General features: G+C 40.0%; 1 protein-coding gene across 9 annotated transcripts in view; it reads right to left on the reverse strand.

Annotated features, from left to right (window-relative positions):
* Positions 1-23851, reverse strand: part of SPAG16 (sperm associated antigen 16) — a 381268-nt gene that overhangs the window by 149959 nt on the left and 207458 nt on the right. For 7 of the 9 annotated variants that reach the window (XM_069021764.1, XM_069021765.1, XM_069021767.1 and 4 more), the window contains one exon: positions 20631-20816. In XM_069021764.1, the coding sequence (XP_068877865.1) occupies positions 20631-20816 (186 nt within the window). Of the gene's footprint in view, positions 1-1240; positions 1299-10327; positions 10447-13329; positions 13444-20630; positions 20817-23851 lie in introns of those variants that run through there. The other 2 variants (XM_069021773.1, XM_069021772.1) reach the window with 2 other exon arrangements.

Below are 23851 nucleotides of genomic sequence, written 5' to 3' on the forward strand. Positions count from 1 at the left end.
AAGGATATCAATCCATGATTTCTTTAGATATACGTAAAATGTAAATGTGCAGTATTTGTATTGTTATATCCTGTGAAAACACACGGATATGGGAGCATACTGTGGAAAAAACGAATCAATGTAAACTCAGTAGCAGTTTTATCCTCTTTGTTCAGCTGAGTCAAAAATAGTATGAAAAAGTAAAAGCCAACAACTCATCATAAATTACTGCAGCTTTCAGCGACAGCTCAGAATTTTATTCCTTGCTCATGTGATTCTGACAGTAGAAACACACCTCCCCTGAGCTGGCTGCTGAATATATCACTGGGGCTTGCAAATTAGATTACTGGGTGGCTCTTAACAGAGAAATTTCTTACAATATTTATTAAGGAAGCTGTCAGCAGGGGGGAATTAAAGATGTGATTTTTCTTCCATTTTTTTCCCTGCCTATATGTCCCCAGAAGGCTCTCAGAGCTCTTGCAGGTTCTTTATCACCAACACAGGAGAGCAGTGTCTGCAGTGAGGTGCAGGCCAGGAGAGCTACAAGGTTTGGATGGACACTCCCTTGAGCACGGATCTAACACAGGGACTCCTCAGATCTGTTTTAGTGCCTCTCCATTTCCCAGACTGGAATGATATCCTGTGCTGAACACCATGCCTGTCCCCACAAAGGGAGAGCAGAAGGGAGATAAGCAGCTTCTGACGAGAAATATTATCCAGGAAATAGATTTCAAAGAAATATTAGATTCCACTGGCATCATTTTACAGAATCTATGTTTTTCTATTATAAGTAATACATTATACCACCCAGTGTTATCTGTTATGTAGCCTACATGTGTTATTTTATCACAAGGACTCATTTTAAACTAGACATAAAGTGTTTGGCTGTTGGAACTCGGTGCACAAGGTATCTGATATTCACGATCACTTGATATACGACAGTAAAATAACTTCAATAACATAATTCTTTTGTCTCACAGTCTCATGGCAATGTTTTACACCACAAAATATGCCTTTTCCATCTCAGATATTACACTTTTATGTGTGCCTAGGTATGCCATTTTTTAACGGTGCCCAATGATTTCCTGTTTGCCTGTTCCACTGTAGAGGCTCTGAGCTGAACAGTTTCTGAGAAGCAAAATCCTGCTGCATTTTTTGGTGGGCACTCAGCGTTTTTGAAAACACAGACAGCTTTCCATACCACAGTGTGAGAGTGGTTCCATTGGAAGAAAGGGGATATTTTCCTGTAATAACAGGGTGTGTCTCTGCCCTCTTCAAAGGCTGGGGGAGAACAATGTCTTCAACCTGCTTGACCGGGCCTGGGGTGAAAGAACACAGGAAAAGGAAGGAAGGTAAAGGAAAAAAAAAGGTATTTTGTTTGTCAGGCACTGATGAAAGATCTGGACCATCTCAGGCAGCCAGGCTGCAAGAACAGGCTTGTGAGAGATTAATTAGGTGCCAAAACAGGAAGGCCCATTCAGCATCCCTTAGCAAGGTGAAAATGGACTAAAGTGATGGACCATGACAGCAGCAGAAGGGAAGGAAATGATTTGCACTTTTCCATCAGGAACACAAACACCCAGCCCTGATGCAGCCTCTCTCCTTCCCACTTCCCTATCACTGCACACTGATGAGCTCTGGCTCTTGAGATCTCATTTACCACTCTGGTAACTGACTGACTGAATATTGCTGAGAACCTTCCCCCAGTGCTACATAAAATAAACTCATCTTTCCTTCCAGCTGAGACATAATTTCGGCAAGATCGTCTTGTACCAGCTATCTTCTCTTTGGAAAGGGCAACTATTTATCTAGATGTTCTTTTTCCACAAAAAAATAAGTTGATATGAAGGGTAGAGTATCACCCTGTTTTTTCATGGAAGCTCATGTTTCTACCCTTGGTACAAGTTTATCTACATTAGAATAAATCTGTAGCTGCATTCACTGTCTGAGGGTTTTTCTCATTATGAGCACAGAGCCTCATGGCTATAAGCCTCACAACCTCTGAGTATCCTCGTTCCAACGACAAAGGGGATCATGTATGAACAGCAGGTTAGACACTTGCACAACTCTTGATGCCTCAAGAGGCTCTCAGTAAATGATGCCACAGGAGAAATGCTGCTCAGTAGCTCAGTATTTTGCAGACTGGATTCTAAACCTCACTCAAGACACCAGTCCAACCCTCATCCTTTCCCTGTGTTAGTACAGGACTAATTATCCTCAGTGTTCTCTTTTTCTCTGCAGAATCAATTCCTCTCCCTTAAATTCAGGTGAGGTAATGATGTCCCATCAATCAATCAATCAATCAATCAGCCTTCATTCTACTGCACCAGGTTTGGATGTTTCCTAAGAGTTTCCAACAAACATGGACAGATACTTATCTAGAAGCACACCTATTCCAGGAATGGTGATTCAATTAGCCATACCAATATTGATATCATTATCTTAACAGATTGGAAAGATTTTTAGAGACTTATTTTTTGAAAACCACATTCTGCAATGGTTCATTCAAATTCAGTAAAACTGCATTGAAAACAGAAGATATGAAACATTTCCACTTACATAAGACATCCATGAATATTCCCAGGCTCTGCACTAATTTAAAACACCAGCCAAAAAATGCACCAGTCAGATATTCCATTGGCTGTGCAGAAATTAAAAGGAAATACAGGTAGTGGGTAGATTCCTCTTTCCCTGCATACTTTGCCAGTAAAACTCAGGAAGAGCAGAGCAGTGCCCAGCCTGCCCTCACTTCCAGACACGCAGCAAACCATAGCCACGAGGCAGATGTGATGTGGCCAATTCTTCTGCTACTTAAGTGTTTCAAAAAACCACCCCACGCATGCATGCTGGCAATCCTATGGAATCAGGATGTTTTCACCCCCTTTCTTGGAATTTTTTTTTAAGCATGTGGGTTCTATGTCAGCTCTAGTTGGAAAAATTGGGGCAGGGTGGCACCATTTCAGTGAGTACTTAGGTAGTCATAATTAGTTATTTTATTTCTGTGCCATATTGAATCTCAGTTCAAGCATGGTAATTAAAAGTACCTACAGAGCCAATCAAAATTAATGAGATTTTGAGCTTGCTCTTTGGAGTCCATGCCTCTCCCAACCACCCTTTTCCAGGCTTTCAGAGGAATTCAATAAATGCACAGACATTCCCAAACTGTACTATCTTTCCCAAAAACTGCTCTCTCAAATCATCCCATGGAGGGAACACTAAACTAAACTCTCTCTCATGTCTATTGAGAATCATTCTCCTGTGTGACCTGCAATCACAATTTTCAGGGTAAGTTACACCAGAAAGTGACCTGCTGGGAAGGTGGACACAGCATTTCTGAGGAAGATTTGTAAGGACACACCACAACCAGCCTCCAGTGCTCTTATTGGGCTGTAATTGTAACAGTGAAAAGGAGAATCCTTTTAACAAAACCAAATTCTATCACTTTCTCATCATAAGGCTCTACCTCCAAAATGGGTTGAAATTCGGCATACGACTTTCCCAGCCAAGATCAATGGCCAAGGATAGCAAATGGGCTGGCTTAAGACATTAAAATGCCAGCTTGGTTTATGCTGTTATAAATGCATCCTATCATGTCTTTACATTTTATGACCTCTATTTTATTTCTAGGTAGCTTCACATATGACACATCCAATTATTCATGTCAAGAATGTAAAACCACCAGTATTTCAGTAAAAAAGTGCCTGCCATCATTTATGACAGTGATTTTTTTTTGACCCATTATTTCACTAAATGTAACACATTTTCTGAGACATTGACATGTGAGGACACTTACTCTGTAAAGTACATTTGTCTCTGAAAAGATACATGACAGTATGATGCTGTCAATATGAAACACTTTGTTCAATTATTACTTATCTTCAATAAAATGGAGCTCTCTTCCAATTGTGAACATTCATTTGTGCCCTCTTTCAAACCAGCGTTTGACACTTGGAAAAAGCAGTGCTAAAGATGTTACTGCAGTTTCTGTGACAATGCAAACATTTCTCCTCCAGTATTTAGAAACATTTAGAAAGAAAATACAAATTTAATCCTTTTCTGTGTAATTTATCTTCATATTTAGCACCTGTGGAACGTTTTAATCTCTGCAATCTGAGTGCTCTGCAAAACAAGGAGCAATCCCCTGATTGAAACAAAGCTCCGAGTCAGGGTTTCTCTGGCAAGGGTCAATTTGCAGAGCTACTCATGAGTTACTCAATCTGGTGAAATCTGGTGTCAGATAATTTTAATTTTTACACTTTTTAAGTTCACTCTGAGCAGAAGCAGGATTAAGTATTAAACCCTGCTGTCATCACTCCCATCAGGGGCTGCTTTGAGCTCGGGCACGAAGGGCTGAACCGCCCAGGCACCGTGAGCATGTCCCACCCCTGCTGGAAGCAGCACGAGCTGTGCCACTGATGTCAGGAGGAGCAGGATTAGATCCAGGTCTATCACCACAGGAGCCTGACAGCTCACACTTTGCTCTGGTGCACAGTAAATTGAGCATGTAAAAGGAAACTGATCTCTGAAGGGGGATGGATTTAACTGGTAAGTACAAGGGGGCGATTTTTCCCCTTCCTCTGTCCTTGTCTTCCTCCTTCTGCCAAAAGCAAAGCAAAAGCTTCCCAACTAGGAAGGCTGAGCCAAGGAAGAAAGAATCCCAATGATATAAATGTTTTATTAGTGTTTTCTAGGTATATAAACAAACATTACTCATCTGACTCAGCACGTTTGTAAGTCTGCTATAAAATCCTGTAACATCCTTTTCTCAGACCTCCTTGAAAACAGTTGTACTGTTAAAACACAGAGGTTCTGAATAGGATCAAATTGTGTCCTTCCACGGACAGGACATAAGTCAACGTCAGCAGTTACATTTTTGTCTTGCTTGGTAAGTTTTGAAAGGCTGCAGCAGTTTATTTTTGAGTGCAGATTTCCTCTCTGAGATCAAGCAAGGCTCTTTTCCCCTCCGTTTACGGCAGCCAAACTGAGCACGGCAGCTTTCCTCTAACACCAGTTTGTAAAGACTCAACACAACCCTCAGCAGCCCTGCCTCAGCTCCTGCTGAAAACAGCAATAAAAGCCACCAGGATTTAGCAGGCAAAGAGATTCCACCTGCTGCAAGAGGCAACTGCAGTCCCAACCCTCTCCTGGCCCTGCTGGTGTAAGGAACACCCTGAGCTTTGTGCTCACACAGGATGCACCTACACCTCCAGGTACCCCCCCAGTCTGCTCCAAATTTGTCTCACACATATTGCAAACCCCACTTTCAGCAAAGCTCTAAGAGAAGACTGAAAGGCAGTGCCTGGGCATGACAGTCCTTAAATGTGGGTCTTGTTTGATGAGGTGTGAGCACACCGAGTGCTCCCAGCCCAGCCCAGCCCCACGCACTGTGGGGTTCACTCTTGAGAGCACCTCAGGAGTGTTAAAGCCTTCCCACAGCAGGGAGGTGGCCCAAAGCACTTCAGTGTGGCCATAAGCTTGTCTCATCCTTCCCTTCCCTCTCCACATGCTCCCACTCTGTGATGCTCCCTCCACACCCTCCTCCTACTCCTGAGGCATTTGTGTGCTGTTAACAAGATACTCTGTCAACAGCAACACCCAAACAGGACAGGAAAGCTATTTTATTGTGTTGGAAATTCATTTCATCTCCAGGGACCTTGCCTCCTTACATATTTTGCTGTTCTAAAAATTACTTCGTCCCATTTCTATAACTTGAAAGAGCCTCTTTGGCAAATAATACACAGAAAGGGAAAATTGAACGTACCTGAGAACAAAAAAATACAAAAAAGCACACGCAGAACAGAAAAAGAGGGCAATGCATTACGTTAAATGAAGTCTGATAGCTTGAACTTCAGATTCAGTAAGGTCTAATAGTGAGGGACATTTGGCAAAATTCCCCTAATAAATTTATAATTAACCAGCAGAAAGCAATGCTCCAGTCAGATTTCTCTTCTGCAGTGAAATTAGGTAACAGCCAAATAACCACAGTACTTGAAAGAGAGTTCTGTGAATGCAGGAGAAAGGCTGCAAAACTTCATGCCTTACCTTTGGGATTAGAGTGCTTATTTGCCTCAATTCCTGATAATTTATGTAACACAGTATGTATTACTGGAAAAGTAGCCAATTATAACACTGTATTTATTTTTCTGGCAGAGCTCTAATGTGTGTATTTAAGCAGAAGCTGTGTGTTTATTGAGCCTGTGGAAACTCCCACTACCAGGCAGACACTGATCAGTACACAAAGATGCAGCACTGAGTTAAAAAATACTGTCAGAGAAAAAAGCCCAAAGTTTTGACACCATCATTCGTTGCTGTGGTGTTGGACACTGACCTGGCTGCCTGATGCCAGCCTGGGAAATAACCTTATTTTTTTACCATGTTTCTGTATCAAATGCACAGAGATAGTGGTAGGGTGGGCTTTACAGAACAAAGACTCTCCCTGGTGCCATGGCTGGCTAGAACTCTCTGGCACAAACAGACAAAAAAAGAAATATAATCAATTGCCTTTTGGTGCTTGATTGATTCCAAAACTACTCAAACTCAGGATCTATTTTGATAAACATTGAGAATACTAAATATGATTGACAATAGCTTTTTATGTTTTTGTGAGTGAAAAGCTGAAGTTACTGAATTAATAATATTCTACTTAGGCTTTCATTAGAAGGTGTGAAAACTTTGCCAATAATCTGTCTCCTTTTTTATTGGCTTGAAACATGAATAATGAATCTGCTCATTATTACACTGAAGATTCAGCCTCTTAATGTCTTACATTTGTTTGAACAAATGGAGTGTTCCATGAGAAGTATTATTGTTTGTATTATTTTCTGATTCCAGATAAAGGGGTTTTGGTGTAAAGCTTTAATTTTTTTAAAAGGAAAGAGAAAACAGTAAGACATAAAATCTCTACTTAAGAATGGTTTATGGTCTTTTTGTAAGATTGTAATATATTCTTCATTCCCTTGTACTATGTAGGCTTGGCTGTACCTTTAAAATCTCACTGTTCAACACGTGATTGTTGGCAGCACAGAGCATGTTCCAGCTCATGGTGAGAGCTGTTGCAAAAGCTCACTTTCCACTGAAATTGGGCTCTAAATAAATTCTGATAACTTATTTCAGCAACTTTAGTTTGAAGAGAAGTGTTAACTTACAATCCAAATTTTTCAGAAGTGACATGCATTTTCATATGTTTCGAATTTGGGTTATGTTTCATTTGACAAGGATTGCTCTTCCCCAAGGTTAGAGTTAGGTCAATAAAAATTACTTTGAAAGTCATGGAATTGAAGAAGATTTAGGCTTTTATATCCAAAATGTAGATCTGAAGTGCCTTTTTCACCAGCTTGGGCAAAACAGACCAAGTTGTTTACAAGGTCTTGCTTGTAACCGTGTGTAAAAGAGTTGTGTCAGGGAATGATCCAAAGTAATCCTGATTAAATTAGCAATTCTCACCCCAGCAGCCAGTCAGCAATGATACATTTGTTAACACTAATGGGAATGTTCTGGGCATTCCCAGAACACCTGTAACACACCAGTGGGCTTTGGACCCACACTGGGACCCACTCTGAGCACCATGCAGGAGCACACACCCTACATTCCGTATTTCAAAATTCAGGTTTCCTCTGCCTCAGGAAAATCACCACCCACGTATCAAACCATCCGTTTGTGGCTATGGCTTCTAACTTTTCCATCAAGTGTATCTGCATGCAGAACATAAATTCCATCAGCCAAAGGAAAAGCTTTGTGCAGCCCAGTGCTCCCAGCACTCAGAGCAACAGGATCTGAAGTGGTTCCCATCCAGGGTCAGCTCTTGTATTTCTATTATTGAATAAAATGCTGCTGCAGTCCTTTGGCCAGGAACTAGAACACAAACTTCTCCGCCTTCAAAATGCCTGTGTCTCCCTTGCAACATATGGAAAGCAGAGCCATCTATCTCAGAATTCCTAACTTCAGTCCAGGAGCAAGGTGCACTCGGGTTCAGAAAGGTAAGTGGTGATTCTTAGATTATTTTTCGACTCTTACCCTTGCTAAACACTTTCTGCAAATTAAGTTTCTTCAGGGGATTTTTTTGTTGGACAGGTGAAGACAGGAGCACCAGGAATCATTTACTGAAGAGCAGAGCCTTGTTTTATGAAACAATTATCTCCTCCCCCCTCCAGGCACAGGGGTACGAGCTAATCAGATCAGCACAGGCTCAGTAATCATGAAATAGCTGTAACCCATTTAAGCAGACAATAAACAGTGCAGGACAAGGAGTGTGCTTGCTGCTCAGCAGTTCTGCCACTGGAGAAGCAAAGCCTCTCCCCAGTGACAGTGGGTTCTCCTCAATTCCCATCAGCTGACATCAGCATGGAGCTCCCGGCCTGTTCACGCTGCGTATGAAGCTGCCATGATCTTATTATTTGTGTCTTGTTTTCTTTAATTACAAAAATCTTTACCTGTAAAATTACTGCCTTTTCGGGTAACCCTGAACAAGTAAACGCAGATGTCTCAATCCCTCCTTGCTTCTGAAAGACAACAGCACATGTGCTTTGATACATCACTGTCAAGTGATTTAACTTTTTCTGTCCATATATTAAGGCTTATGTGAGAACTATTCAAAAAGCTTATTTTACAGTTGTAGGCTTTTGCTGTTCAAATAAAATATTCTGGAGAAGAGGAGCCATCTAAACTCCACATTCAGATCCCCTTTATGGTGCATTCCAACCACCCTGAAGAATTTCTTTGTTATTTCTTTCATTCTCTTCCTTGTCATCATTTATTTCACTCTTCTACACAACCGTGTTAATAAATAAAGAATATGGCATTATATGCACAACTACTGACTGGTGAGACGTAACACAGAAAATAACAAATGTGACAATGAAAAACAAAATATGAAGTATCTTTATGCCAGAAGACCAGGTAAACTTACTACGTTATGCTGAAACACACATATTCTTTGGAGTCCCAGCATTTTACTGTGAGGTTCATCTGATCTATTTCTTCTGACAACTCACAGACAATGTAAGAAATAATTGGTTTTTACAGGAGTTTGAGTCTGTAACAGTGGATAACAGCACACTTTAAAAAAATGCCACTCCTGTAACACTAACCCCTAAAATACCTTGCCAAAGCCTACAAGTTCATCCCATAAAGCTCCATCATATAATATTCTCTACAAATTTACATATTTAAGATGAGATTTCCAAACTGCCTGGACAAGGCAGAGTCTGAGATTCCTACAGCTGCTGGGTGCCCGAATAATGGGATTTTCCTGGGTGACACTGTGGCCGTGCAAACATATCTTCAAACAACCCTTGGGGCTCTTTGAATGATCCAACTCTGTGTGAATTAAATGAAGGGTTAGGGTGGAGCAGCTTCTGGGGGAGAACTTTGTTCTGTGCAGCCACCAGAGTAAGGGAGCAGCTGATGAGGAGAACAAGAAGTGGCTCTCAGGATTCTGTTTGCCAGGAGTTGCATTAAATTGCCCGATGGATGACCCAGGTCTGCACTTTTTCTAGCACAAAATTCTTGTCTTTCTTTAAAAAAAAAAAAAAATCCACTGTTTGAAAACTACCAACAAAAGGGAAAAACTGAAACAAGAACTATACAGGAGGCCAGCAGAATAAATCTAGAGATCTCAACTACATCTATACAGTTACCATAAAACTAACTCAAATCAGCTTTCAGCTCTCCAAAAAACCACCAAACCCAAATCCAGCAAACCCCCTGTGCTCCAAAAAAACCCCAAAACAAACCAAAAGCCCACCATTATTTTACCTTAGGATCCACTTGCTGGTCTAGCTTTATAGTGATGAAATTCTATAGAGGATAGAGAAGGCAGTACTGGCACGTCATCACTTAATTCCCCCACCTTTTAAATTTTTATTGTTTACTAATTTAGTAAGTTTTAATTTATTTTTAATATATTTCTATTATGTCTTTAATCCCAACCCTTATGCAGGAAGACTCCTGCAAGCAGCATGGGTAACTCCCACGTAAAGGGAGTTCTGCCAGCTCTGCCTGCCCTGAGCATCCCCTACAAACGCACTGGGCTCCAAAACCACCCCCACACCACCAATGACCCTACCAGGAGCTGGCTTACTGCTTTCTGACATAGAAAACAAAATGCCTTTACCAAAGAAGTCAGATAAAGAAACACCTACAATCTCAAATTCAAAAATGCAATGACAAGTGAAAGTTGGAGGCCCCACTTTTATTACTGTTGTATTGCAAACCAGGAACTTTAGTCCTTGTTTTTTTTCAATTTTTTTTTCTTTTTTCTTAAAAGGAACAGTCAGTTGCAATAGTGCAGGGAACCACGAGAACCTGGGCCAGTCCTGTGTACTGTAAATTAGCATGGAGTTACACAGAATATTAATGGATGGGTTTAATCTGCAGCATGCAGATTCACTGCATAAAAAGCACTGTGACTCTTGTCGGATGTTAGTTTATTTTCTTCCACATTTTAAATTTACTGAAACTTCTTGAGACCTATTAAAGAAACAAATCCTTTTTGAAAACAGTACAACAAGGCTGAGATGCAATAAATATAAGCACTTAAATATTAAAGTGAGGAAAATGAATTTCAGTGTGCTTTCAAATTGGTTTTCTTCAGTGCAGACTTTCTTTATTTGTCCAAATAAAATGGATTTGAGTGGGTGGCAGCTTTAAGGAGTTATGCAGCACTATTCAATGGCTTTGTGAACTTGGGAAGGTATATGAATAATGGATTTGCTGTGCTCTTAGACACAGAGCCACAACAAAAACAGTGTCATTGGAGGTTCTCTAACAAGCAGCTGCTGGAGTGAAGAATAAAGAGCCTGGTCCACCCACTGAAGCTACAGGTGCGGGAATGTTTGTTCAGATCAGTGACTGAACACAGAATGGGAAAAGCTAAATTCCCAAGGATACCTCCCACCACTTTGATCTACTACTTTCTCACCATTTTTAGATTGTGCACCACCCCCGCTCTCCCCAAACAGAGCTGGAAAAGGGCTGGATTTCCCTTTGCCAGCAGCTGGAGGAAAAGATTCACTTGAAACACATGCACAAAATATAAGCGTAGTGATTTAGTCTCCTCCTTTCCTAGCTGTGAACAGTTTGGTTTACATTCCTTTTTGTTCTAACTTTCCCTGTTAGCAGTGTGATTTTATATCAATGTAATTACACCTGTCTCATCCCAGTGTGCACCCAAAATAAGTGTCATTGGATGAGAAGAGTATCCACTGCTCTCCAGGGGAAGAGAGGCCTTTGCAAATCACTCCTAAAATCTTCAGCTGCACATAGCAAAGCTCAGTTTGCAATTGTTGAAGGTGCTGAATATGCAATCAAAGTACTGTCAAGCCATGACTGATAACCTGATATGGATCACTTAGAAGGCTGACACACTCAGAATTAGGTTTTCATCAATCGCCAGTGCCAGCTGCTAACTTCACTCCTAGTATTGCACAGTGTCCCCAAACCCTCATTTCAGTCTTAACCTTCCAAAATCAGCGAAGATCTGCATTACTATGAAACAAAACCTGATATTAAAACAAACAAACAAACAAACAAAAACTAAAGAAGGGGCTTTTTAAGGGGCAGAATGTAACTGCAGAAGACCACACACAGTATTTTTTCTTTTTTCTTCAAATTTCAGAGCAGGGATACAAGTCTGACTCCAACTATGTTCCCAGCGTGCAGCAAACTCGTGTGCCCTTTATGGCACCGAAACACTCCACGACCGTCTGCTCTGTATTAAATAATTCACAAATATCATTGACATTTTACTGCAGCCTCCATATGAAGATTCCATTATCTAGAATGTTTGTGTTGGTGACAGAAATATGCTTGAAAGAGACACTAAAATATAAAGAAATTCACTGGGTTTGCATCAAGTGGATAATTCCAATACATATTTAATAGGTTTCCCACAGACACACATGCCTTTACAGGCTCTGAGTTCAGTAAATAGATGCATAAAAATTGTCTTGCAGATGGTGAATTGATTCCTAGCTGGGAAAGATATCGGTCAGCCTACAACAAGATTTTTGTGTGATGATGTGTCTCAATTCGCATCAGAAAACCTACAAATATCAAAGTGCAGAAGGGAAATTGCCAACATTTTTGTTTGCTTCATCCTGATCTTTGCCTCCATCAAGGCAAAACCCCTCCCTTATTTTCCTGGGAAGTGTCAGAGTGGTTGTGTCTGCTGTATACACAGGCTTAACCACTTGGATCATGTGGGAACAGACTTTATAGCTCTAAGTCTGCTTGAGGATTTGGAGATGTGTCTCAAAGAATAACCCACACAGGGCACCAAAGAAGCTGTGTTACCTGTACCAGGTCCAACCACTTAGGGAAATGTAAAGACTGAGGAGAGAAACAAGCCCCAAATTTTTGAAAGCTGCCACAGACAAAAGAAATCATTACTGGGCTGAAAACAGTATTTATCCACATTTTAAGGAGGTACAAACACAATTCAGTGTCTTCCAATGTCAATAAGAGACACAGGGCACATTTTTTTATGTAAGAATTAATTGTTAGAGGACTAAGATGTGACTTGTTTTCGTTTTCCAGCTGAGGCTAATCAAAGATGAATAGAGTTTGCTCTAACAGGATACACAACTGGAGTTCCAGCACTTGAGAGAGAAAATGATCTTGTGTAACATCTGAACCCTTAAAAGAAAACAATAAAAAGGAAGAAAAATAAACCCCAAAAGCATCACAGACAGACACAGACACACACACATATCTGAAGACTGCCTGGAGCCAGAGGACAAGAACTGAAAAAATTCCAAGAGGAATTTACATGTTAAGGCATCCACTACAGCAGACTTTTACTTTGAAATCAAATGACCGACTCATCTAATTCCAAACCAGGAGACATCAGCAGCTAAAAATAGTTCACATTCAGGTGGATATGTGGCTATGCCTGTCAGAGTATTGTTACTTATAAATAGTAAGATGTATTCGTGTTCATTTTAGTTCACTGGGAGACAAGCAGGGAAACAACCTGCAATTACCTGTGCTGCAGCACATGGGGATTTTGGGTGACAGTGCTCCACTTGAACGTGGACCACAGACTGTGTGTGTAACATTTGCTCTAACTGGTACTGACAGGATATGGGTGTGATGATGGAAATACATCATTTTAATGAGCTGTTGTCTTCACTGAGTTCTGTAATAATATCTGACAGTTTTCACTGCTCTATGAATTGCTCTGTTGGTACAATTCATTTTTGGTTTGGTGGAGATACTGTAAGTCAGTATTTCCAGGAAAACAGCTTAGGTAAAGAAAAGCCTGCCAGTAATGAGTGAATGTAATGTGAGGGAGAAAGAAAACAACTGGATAATGAGCCTGGATATGGAGTAGAAAACTATACTCTGACTTACATTGTGCAGAATGCCTGCAGTGTTGATCCTCTGCATTTGAGTTCTGAACGCAGGAGAGTGGAAACACCCTGTCCAGATCTGACTAACATTTTGCAGAAGCCATGGTTACAGGACCTGCACAGTTACAAATTAAGACAAAGAATTCATCTTGGCACATTGTCAAAGAGAGAAAAAAAGCAGCGCCTGAGCCTCCTCCAGTGCACATAATCCAAGTGGACTCAGCTTTGCAGACCTGCCAGCTGCTCTGGTTAGGATTTGGTGGAAGGAAGCCTCAGTTTTACCTCCCTCATTCCTCCTGCTCCTGAAGCACCTGCCAGGGAATCGAGGAGGTGTTTGGACAAGGGAGGGACACCAAGCACAAAGGTGTTCAACTTCAGAGGAGCACATTTCCTTACCAGCTCAAATAAAGCTTCCTGCTGTCCAACAGGAGCCTCTCAGCCAACGACACAGAATTTAGGGAGTCTGGGCTAAAGGAGGACAGCTAGAACATAAAAACCCACTAACAATTGCATCTAGTATGTTTTTTCCAAGCCATATTGGATGCTGAAATAATGGAAGCAGGGAAACTTCTGAGATCAGAAAATGAGACACCCATTTATGTAAATCAAGTGCAACTTTCTCCACTATCTTTCCATAAAAGAAATACTATGTAGCTAACTCTGGTAGAGTTCGGGTAAGCCTACCTAGAAATATCTGCAGAACTCAGACACTTTAGAAAGCAGCTCCATTTTCAGCCTCAGTTTTTTAAAAAATAAAGTAGTAACTTGATTTTTTCCCCCTCCATTAATCAAAAACTGCTGTGCAGTTCAAGACCAGCAGAAGAAATCAGAAAGCAAAGCACTTACATTTCTGTGTGTTTAATGCTTTAGGAAAAAACGGAAAAATATTCTGAATTTTAAAAAAAATTATCACTTTAACTACTAAGATCTTCAAATATGTTTCCTGTGCACAGGCTAAATTGCCACAGATGGTTCCAGTAAAAGCCAGAGAGAACATGGATTTATCTAGACCAGTAGCCAACAGCCACCAGTACAAATATTTCAGCAGACGTCACACAACTCCTGTCATGTTTTACAGAGTCATTAATAATCACATAAACATCTATTTCTCATGGATCTGTATTATTACTGAAAATCCAATTCTGATTTTAGTTCCTCTCACCCAGTAGGAAGATTTGAAGAAAACTTAATTTTGCCATATTGTTGATGTCCCCAAGGAATGGAAAGTCAGGGGTTTAATGATGGCTTCAGTAGTAACTCACCCTGTGGCCTCGAGTAAAGCCCTTCCCCTCTTTGTTTACTTTCACCAGATGTAAATAATGGTATGGCTTGCCCAGCTTAGGCATTCCATGGCAATCAGCTAAGATTCTTCTGGCCTTTGGGACCTGCAATTTCTCATTACTGAGGCATGTTGCCTCATACTAAATCCACAATTTGATTTAAGTTTACAACATGGAGTTCAAGCTACACGTCCTGTAAAGTTTTGTACTTCAAGCTTCATCTTGTCCAGGATTCTGTTGATTTAGCCATATCTTCCCCTTAACTGAATAGCTCTGCTTTGAATGTAATTTTTTCCCTGATAATTCGCATTTTCAAATTGATTTTTTACAACTGGCTCTCTGGGAATTGTAACAACTAGGTTTTAGACTTTCCTGATCCTGAAAAATGTGTTATGGAATTGTAGCATAATTATAAATTTGGAGACTTGGGCATAGGCCTGGCTTTGATTTGAAGGATTAATAGCAGCTTGTCTCTGCAGTGCTCCTTGGAGGATTCCAAAGGGAATTCTCCTTTATCAAAATGGCAAGCATTTCCTGCTGTGCTGTCAGGAGAGACATTACAAACTACCCAAAAATGGTCCTTCCACATTTCCTCTGAGTTCTTCTACCTGCCTTCTAATTTCCTGGAGGACATTTGTCTTCTCTGAAAATAGATTAGCTCCACTTTTACTGGAATCAATTAAACATGGGATCTGGCCAGAAGAGCTTGTGGCTTCTGTCCCACTGAGCAGCCAGTCAGACAAGCGTAACCTCAAATGGGGTATTTGGACAAGGACTGGCTATGCACACTCATCCTGATTCAAAATGTGAAAATATAGCTCCATTCTGAGACTAGAAAAATCTCTGAGTTCCTTCAGAGGAGATTTTACAGGATCCTGATACGGATGCATTTGGTGTGGTGAAAAAGCCCTACAAATCTGAGAGTAAATATTGCATTTCAAAGCTGTCCATCACCTAAGGGAAAAGGAAGAAAAAGAAACAAGAGTATGAATGTCAAGGATGGCAGGAGAAGCCAGGCTAAACCCTGGGATCTGATGATACAAAGCAAAGAGTTTGACCAGTCCACTTGGCAACTCCAGGAACATTAAATTATTAATTTAGTGAAACTAGAGAAAAAACTACTCCACCCCAAAGTATAACTGCAGTTTAAAATCAGCTTAACCATGCCTTGCAGTACACACACTCAAGATGTGTATTAATAAAACACATGCAGTATTTGCATGGTGTCATTCCATGGTGTCACTCCAAGGAAAGCTGTAGCTGACGAGGGACTTCTAATTAAACAAAATCCATCCCTGCTTGATTTCTTTAAATACTAACCCTAAATTTTCCAAAATTAAATGCTTCTTATGAGAAGAAACAAAACTATAAACAGCAGTTACCAAGTGGAGAGAAGTCACAACACGAGATAAGAATTTTAATAGAGGCTTAGGAGCAAAAGAAGGAATTATTTATATAAACTAGTAATTAACGTCAGACACATCTGACACTTGGGCAAAGAAGTGAAAATGTCCACTTGTTGCAAAGAAGCAAAAGGTGTCAGCAATTTTTTTTGTGTATTTGAAAATAAGTAAAAGAATATATTAACACCTCAGTAACAGGACACTATCCTAGAGGTACAGGAGAATTAACAATAATCACAATTAGTTACTTCTAAAATTGGCACCTGAACAAATGCACCAACGAAAACTAGAAATGACTGAAGATTGAGGTAAATACATGTTTTAAATTTTTAAAATAAAATTTGATTATGGGAGAAATTTCCGTGAGTAGACAAAAATTGCCCTGTTAATGGAAAAGGAAAACAAATGAGTGATGGATCATGGAACAGCAACCAGAAACAGCTCCAATTCACAAACACTTCCTCACCCTGGGCTCTGCTGCAGGACAGCACAATTGCATTTCTTGGTGGCCTAATTCCACATATTTTGTACTAGTGAAAGAAAGTAGAGAAAAATGGAGAACTGCTCAATGAGCACAGAATGATCAACTGGAGAAAACCAATTCTGACTGTTCTGACTGCTGCAAACAATTTCTCAAGCTCAAAACAACGTTTGCCTTTAACATTCAGTGTAGAGCATATGTTTGCAAAGCTAAACAAGCGCCTGTGTTTACATGAGATATATGATGCTCAGTTTGATTTGCATATCAGAGATCAGGCTGTAAATCTCTGATGATATTTACCACTGGATAATTAAAATTAATCCTGCCAAAATGACTTTGACAGTGTTGAATTTATGGTTTGAGAAAATACCCCTGCAACTGCCTGCTGAGCTAGAACATAACTGGCTGTATATTTTCAACCTGAGCTATGCTACTGAATAAGATCCTGGTCACAAATTACAAACCTCTCCCTTTCTTCTCCAATTTCCTATTTCCATAATCATTAAGAAGTGGGGATAATTTTGAAGGTACAAGATATGCCCGTTTTGCTGTTTTGTTTTTGGTTTAAAGTTTTCTAGCCATGGCAGGCACATGAGTTACTTTTCTTCCCTGCACTCCCCTTCCCGATGTTATACCGTTTTCTTTTTCATTTCCTTTAAAAGCAACCAATTCCCCCAGCAAAGAAAGCATCAGGAAGTTCCAACTCCAGAACTCAGACTCCCTCAAGTCCTTCAGTAGCTTGGATCATGGCTGTGTCTCAGCATGTGTCTGTGTTTCCAGGGAGAAGGAAGTGGCTTGGATTTTCGTTTGTTTGCTTTCTGTTTTATTTCTTAAACTCAGATTGTATCTTTAAATAGAAGGCACCTAACTTGTCCAGAAGAACATTGTTTACTAAAAGCTACCTCATATTATCCTCCTGGTAGAAATGTCATTTGTGGCTTGATACATGACTGAAACTTCCAGTATACACAGAAGAAAAACATTTGTGAATAATAAAAAACCCCAAACAGAACAAAAACCCCAGGCATAATTTCATGTTCTAATAAAATAAAATTCAAATAAGGCAGAATTTTCTTATCATTGGCAAAGAATTATGTAATTTATCAAAACTGCTGGCAACATTTTCCTATTGAAGAGATGTTGCATCTTGTATTCTTTGGACTCCAATAACAGATTTGATGACTGTGCAAATTGCATCTTGGATTTTGGTGCTAAAAGATAGCAAATAGCCTCCCCAGCTTCTTGACACCAAGCTTACAACTACGGAGAATGATGTATATTTTTCAAATGCAACATTTATAGAAAAGTATGTTTCTAATGTATAAAAATGGCCTTTTTGAAAGCTGGAAATAAGAAGATAACTGTCATCCACTACAGAAATGGATGTATTTTTATTTATAGCATTTATTTACAACATATCTCTTTCAGAGAGGTGGCAGTGATAGCTTTGATATCCTTCTTGCTTTTCTTCCCCTACAATCTGCTGCTTTCCAGGCCCATTCAATTTGAAAGCAGGCATCCATCCAAATATGTAATATTAAGGAAGAAAGACAGCTCTCATTTATAAAATCTTAATTCCTTGTTAGTGGAAAGAATAAAACCACTAGATTAACTGTGATCACTGATTATTATCCTCCCACAAAGACGTTATCTTGGGCTCTGTCCCCTGCTCAGAGCTTGTGGCACCTGGAGAGGGAGAACGCTGACGATGGCACCTGGATGAGCACCTGTTCTGCAGGGGTGGGGAGAAAAATAACTTTCCAAGCATCCTAAACCACGGAAAGCCTGCTCCACATTCCTATTGTCACACAGCCCCAGGCTGGCAGGGCGGCTGAGGAGGGCACACATTCCTGGGGTGCCCAGCCCAGTTGGCCAAGCTTGTGGCACATTTACAGGGGACACCCTGAAACAGCTGGATTAGTGCTGCAAACTCGGCCAGGTAGCTCAGCAATCAGCACTGCCAAGCCCAAGCTCACTGCAGGCTCTTTTGTAGCACAGCTCCAAATATAACAGCAGCAATTTAACAAGCCAGTGGAAACCACCAGCTCATTCATCTGTCCATAGCCTTCCCTTATTTCCAAATCTTGCCGTACATCCTGCACAGGCTGATTTTCCACTTGAATGAGCCAGCACGGGCACAATGCCCAACTGCAGCTGAGTGTTCTGCAGAACCAGGATGGATTAAGCTTGAAACAGCCACATCTTGTCACCAAACCCATTATAGAGAAGTTCTTCAAATGTCTGTCATTTCTGCAGTCCTCCTTTCATACGACATACAGCTCTACAAGCTCACCTGAACCGACCGCAGCAGAACTCACCTGGCCTTTGCACTGAGGCAGTGCAGCAGCACCCAGCACATGGCTTTTACTGGCAACACATCAAAAACCCAGCAGTGAGAACTCCCAAGAGGGCTTTTTTTTCCTACTCTGAATACACCTTATTTTAATCAGACTATGTCACATTTTTATGCCACTTCCTGCTGCCTTTAGCCACTGAGATTTTGCATAATTTTTGACGTTTCAATAATTCTACATGGATAGTCAGCCTTTCACATCATGGCTGGGATGTTACTCTCTTATTTTCACATCCAAAGCACAGCTCAGATAGACTGGAGGCAGAAATGGGAGTTGGTGATGAGTGTGAGTGGGAGGCACCATGGGTTGGTGGTGAAGGTTTGCTTTGATTCCTCTGACTACAAAAGCTTCCTCAGTAGGGAAGGCATTTTCAAATGTCTAAACAAACCTTTGTCTATGCAAATTCAAACCCATTCTGACATCAAATTAAAGCTATTCTTAGTATTATTTCTTAAAGGTCATGAATATGCCAGAAAAGATGATCAAAGCATTAAAAATCTACAACAGGTTAAGAAAAGAGGCAACAATACGTTAGATTTCTGCTGTTCATGTTCAAGGAAAACACTGACCATTAATGCTTATTACTGCGATGGTGGAAGCATCATCTGTTCTCAGAACTGGCTGACAATTTCTGTTCTAAAACCCACCACTCTGCTGGCTTGAACTTTGTCAAACCTTAACTAGTTTTTTTTTTTAGCCAAAATAATTTGGAATAATTCATGAAAGGATAGGTTAGTTATCCCATTTTGAAAACAATATTTTGAGTATCATTTAATGCTTCCTCAATTCATGGTTTGAAAGCAAAACTGGAAATCCAATACAGTTTTAATTAACTCTCAGTGAAATCTGGATGAATTACAACAGTTTGAAAAGTCTCCACTAAGGGCTCACTGCAATTGCAGCAGGCTGGGAGGGATTTAGGAAAAAGGAACGAAAGATGAAATTTTCCCTTGCTTTTTGAGTGAAGCTTCTTCCCCTGCAGTGGCCAACAATCTTGAAGGAGTATTTCATCTCATTCAAATGCAAGGGAAGAAAAAGAAATGGAAAAATCCATTAGGACTGGATAATAAAGAACCAGGGAAAACACCTATAGGAGTCTGTGGACGGATGACATCCAGCTGTTAAAAATCAGACCTAGTACAGTACAGTAATTCAGGAGTCTAGAGGAGATAGTTTGAAAAGAGATAAATCCATCCAATTTCTTTAAGGTGTTAAGTTAATCAAAACTGAAGACAACTGGAGAGAGTTAAGGAACTAATTAATAAGTAAACACAAATTCACTGATATTCTAAAAGCACCTTCATAAAAATGCACTTGCCTGGATAATAAAGAAGGTATATGATGATTTATTAATCAGGAGTCACCTTGCTGAAACACAGATAATGACTAAAATAAATTTCCACTTGGCTAACCTTAAACTGGGTTGTGTACTTACGAGCTTGACACAGTATATAGAAAACTTACTGAAAGTCTTATTCAGTTACTTATTCAAATTACATATTGAAGTTCCACGAAGCTCTTACCTTAAAAAAAGCCAGCAATGAAGAATAACGGATGCCAAGTGAAAGCAAATACTTCCATTTTGGCACTGTGCTAATTGAAGTCCTTCCCAGCTCCCTGTTTAGTAAAGCCTTTATCTAGTAATCCCATCAGAGGCAGTTTTTTCCAGCATTGCCTTTAATTTCCCTGTGTTCTCCGAGTGAACTCCACGAATCGACAGGGAGCTAAAACACAACGCTGGTTATTAATGAAGGTATCAATTAGTGAACACAGAGCCTCCATACCTGTTAACATCCCAGATCTTGCTGGTGCCATCCATGGAGGCAGAGGCCACGAAGTCCCCGCAGGAGTGCCAGAAGCAGGCCCGCACAGCGCGGGAATGGCCCCGCAGCGTCAGGATGCAGCCGCGCCTGGACAGGTCCCAGATCCGCACCGTGGTGTCACCGCTCGATGTCACCAGCTGGGTGCCACTGCTCAAGGAACAAGAAACAGGTTTGAGCCAGGAGAGAGGTGAGGAATTTTCAAGCAAAATAATTTAACTCTGTTTAGAAAGACGGGTTAAGTTGCAGTTGTTGATTTTCCCTTAAAATACACATGAACAAAAGGAACCTTTGGAAACATTCATATTTTTACTGTGCACAGTTTTCCGACACATTATAGATGAAGTGTCCATGTATTAATACTCTATCAAAGGAAAAGGAGATAGGAAGTAGCTATCCCCCACACGAAAGTAAATACAGCTTTCAAATAAATTCCTACTTTTTGTAGCCTATTATGAGCTCATCAATAAAATAACGTAAGCCCAGAGGACTGCTTTCAAAATACACTAAGATAGATTAAGGGAAGAGTATTTTCTAATTTCCCAAATTCATACCATTTTCAACATATAATTTATTTTTAAAAAGCATCCTAATTTTGTTTTTTCTAAATCTGTATAAACACTTCAACACATTCACCATCTCTTGGGGTCATTGATACATTACATAAATGAAACATACAGAGTTCAGCTCAGATTTTTTTTGCCAAATCTCAGATATAAACTAGTATAATTCTGTTTCCTTTAAGCATGGACATATGGCTTCAGACTAAGAGTCCATCTGTAACATTTTATATAACTAGTAGGGAATTCTTAATAAAATAATAAGAAAAAGCATGTGGACTGATTCTCATATTAAACCCTCCCAGACCTAGCCTGTGGCTCAGGATTTCTTTGTGCTCAAGAAGAATCCATGGATTTTTTTTTCCCCTAAGAGTAATTGATTTTTGAACATATGCAAACCTTTGGCACTCGCAATCTCTTATGTCAATGAATTCCAAAATTTAATTATGCCTTGTGTGAAAAGCTCTTCTGGGGTCTTAAATACCTTACTTCATTTCATTTCATGCTTCTAATTCTACTACTGTGATTAAAAGCAAACACTGAGTACACCTTCACCATGTCTAAGTGTGCCACCAGCCGTGGTGGGACAGGGCCCTGTCCTGTTCCACTGCCAGGATGAAGACCCCGACTCATTCCTTTTGCAGAGGTGATTCCAGCCCTTGGAGCACATTTCCCATCTCTCTCAGCACCCTTTCAGCTGAAAGGGAAGGAACAGGTACCCAAGGAAGGTATGCAGTGGCACTGTTTCCTGGTTTATTCTCTGTTCTTTCAATTTAATTACCATCTTTGGCACTACTGTAGAGAAATTTTCAGCAAACTGGCCACAGTAGCTGCAAGATTTCCTTCCTCAGTACTGATAATTAGACACATTCTTACCTATTATCAGTTCTTATCTCAGGACCATTTCTTCCCATGTGTTTTACTTTGTGTTCACCTGCACAGATTTTCAGCTGCTGCTTCACATCAAGTCAATTGTTGAGACTGGAATCTTTTCCTGTCCTTCTTCACATGCTCCTTTTCACTGCCCTGGCTAATTAGCAAACTCATCCACCTCATTCCCTTCCCCAATTTCCAAGATCATCTTAATAACTCAGGTCCCAGCACAGATCCCTGTGGGACTCAGAAATTAATTTCTCCATTCTGAAAGTGGCATTTGATTCCTATCCTTTTTTTATTCAGGACAGTTCTGCTTCCTTGGGAGTTTTTGTCAAATGACCTCAAGAAGAATTTGCTGAAAATCCAAGTGTAGGAAGTTCATGAATCTCCCTTGATCAAATGTTCAATAAGCCCTTCAGAGAATTCCCAACCGATTTCTGAGGCTTAATTTCCAAAGCCATGCTCACAGCTCCCAGGGCTTCACTGCCATAAATGTATCCATGTATCCTGTAATTTGGCTTCCTAATATAATTCCTGTCAAGCTATGAAAATTAGATGAATCCATCTAGAATGCCTTCATCCTAAACTCTTTTAAAATATTGAAAAAATTGATGCAGCCCTCCTAGGAATAAGGGAGGTTTTCATTTTCTAAGCAAAAATTTGTTTCAATTGTTTTCATACTAAACAAAACCAAACCAAACCAAAAAAAAACCCACAGGAAAAATACTTGGGGATAACACACAAAAATACAGGTCAAAAATAGTTGAGCTGTAGGTTTTCAGACCAATTTCTGCCATTATCTGAACAACACCAATAAGATGACCTTGCCTTTGGGACCCAATAAACTCTTTTATTTGAATAAGGGCAAAGGTCCTATCACAGGCAGTGGAAATCCTTCTAGCAAATCTCTGGATATAAAATTGTGGGGACTGAAAACAGCTCAAGGGTTGATCCTAAGCACTATTGTAAAACTTCAAGTAAGAGTACACTCAGAGATATTTAATTCACTGCTGCAGTTTATTAAAAAAAAAAGGTCTGAGACCTGTGGTGTCAACCCTTTTATTTTATATTCTCCCTTTCCTCCTTTTCCAATAGATGTCCACCAAATTGCTTGGTAAAAGTTGCTACTACGACAGCTTGAAATATGTGCATCATTTACCTGATAGATCTTAAGGGGGAGCTTGCCACTATGAAAGATCACCTACCCAAGTTTTTGACTATTTTTAACACTTGTGGTTTAGGTTGCTATTTTTTGTGAAAATATCATTATAATATTCATTAAGGCAGTTACACCCCCATGCCTAAGACAAAGATCTGAGAGATTAATCTCTCAACATTTTTTTATAACATTGCACAGGTATAATTCTGAAGCTTTTGTCACATATACCAGAGCATAAAGGCTTGAAGTCTGAGTAGGGGTTTGGAGGAGACCCTAATTTTGTTGAGCTGTCAGGAATAAATGTGCTTCTGTTAACGAAACACTTACACTTTTAATAAGCCAGATCTCACTTCTGGAGATAGATAAAATTAGAGAAATGACAAATTATCACAGCCCTTATACATTTATGAAATAAGAGCTTAAAATAAATTCAGAGTCAGGTATAAAGTGGGACTGATGAAATCTGCAATTGATTCAGAGGGAAACATTCACTGCCACTGTTGTGAATCACAAAAAGAGATTTATGGCTTATGCATTTTTTAATATATAATCCCCAAAATGCTACATGAAGAACTGGTTCCTTGGGCTGA

This window comes from Aphelocoma coerulescens, chromosome 7 (assembly GCF_041296385.1).
Source record: "Aphelocoma coerulescens isolate FSJ_1873_10779 chromosome 7, UR_Acoe_1.0, whole genome shotgun sequence".
NCBI classification, from domain to species: Eukaryota; Metazoa; Chordata; class Aves; order Passeriformes; family Corvidae; genus Aphelocoma; species Aphelocoma coerulescens.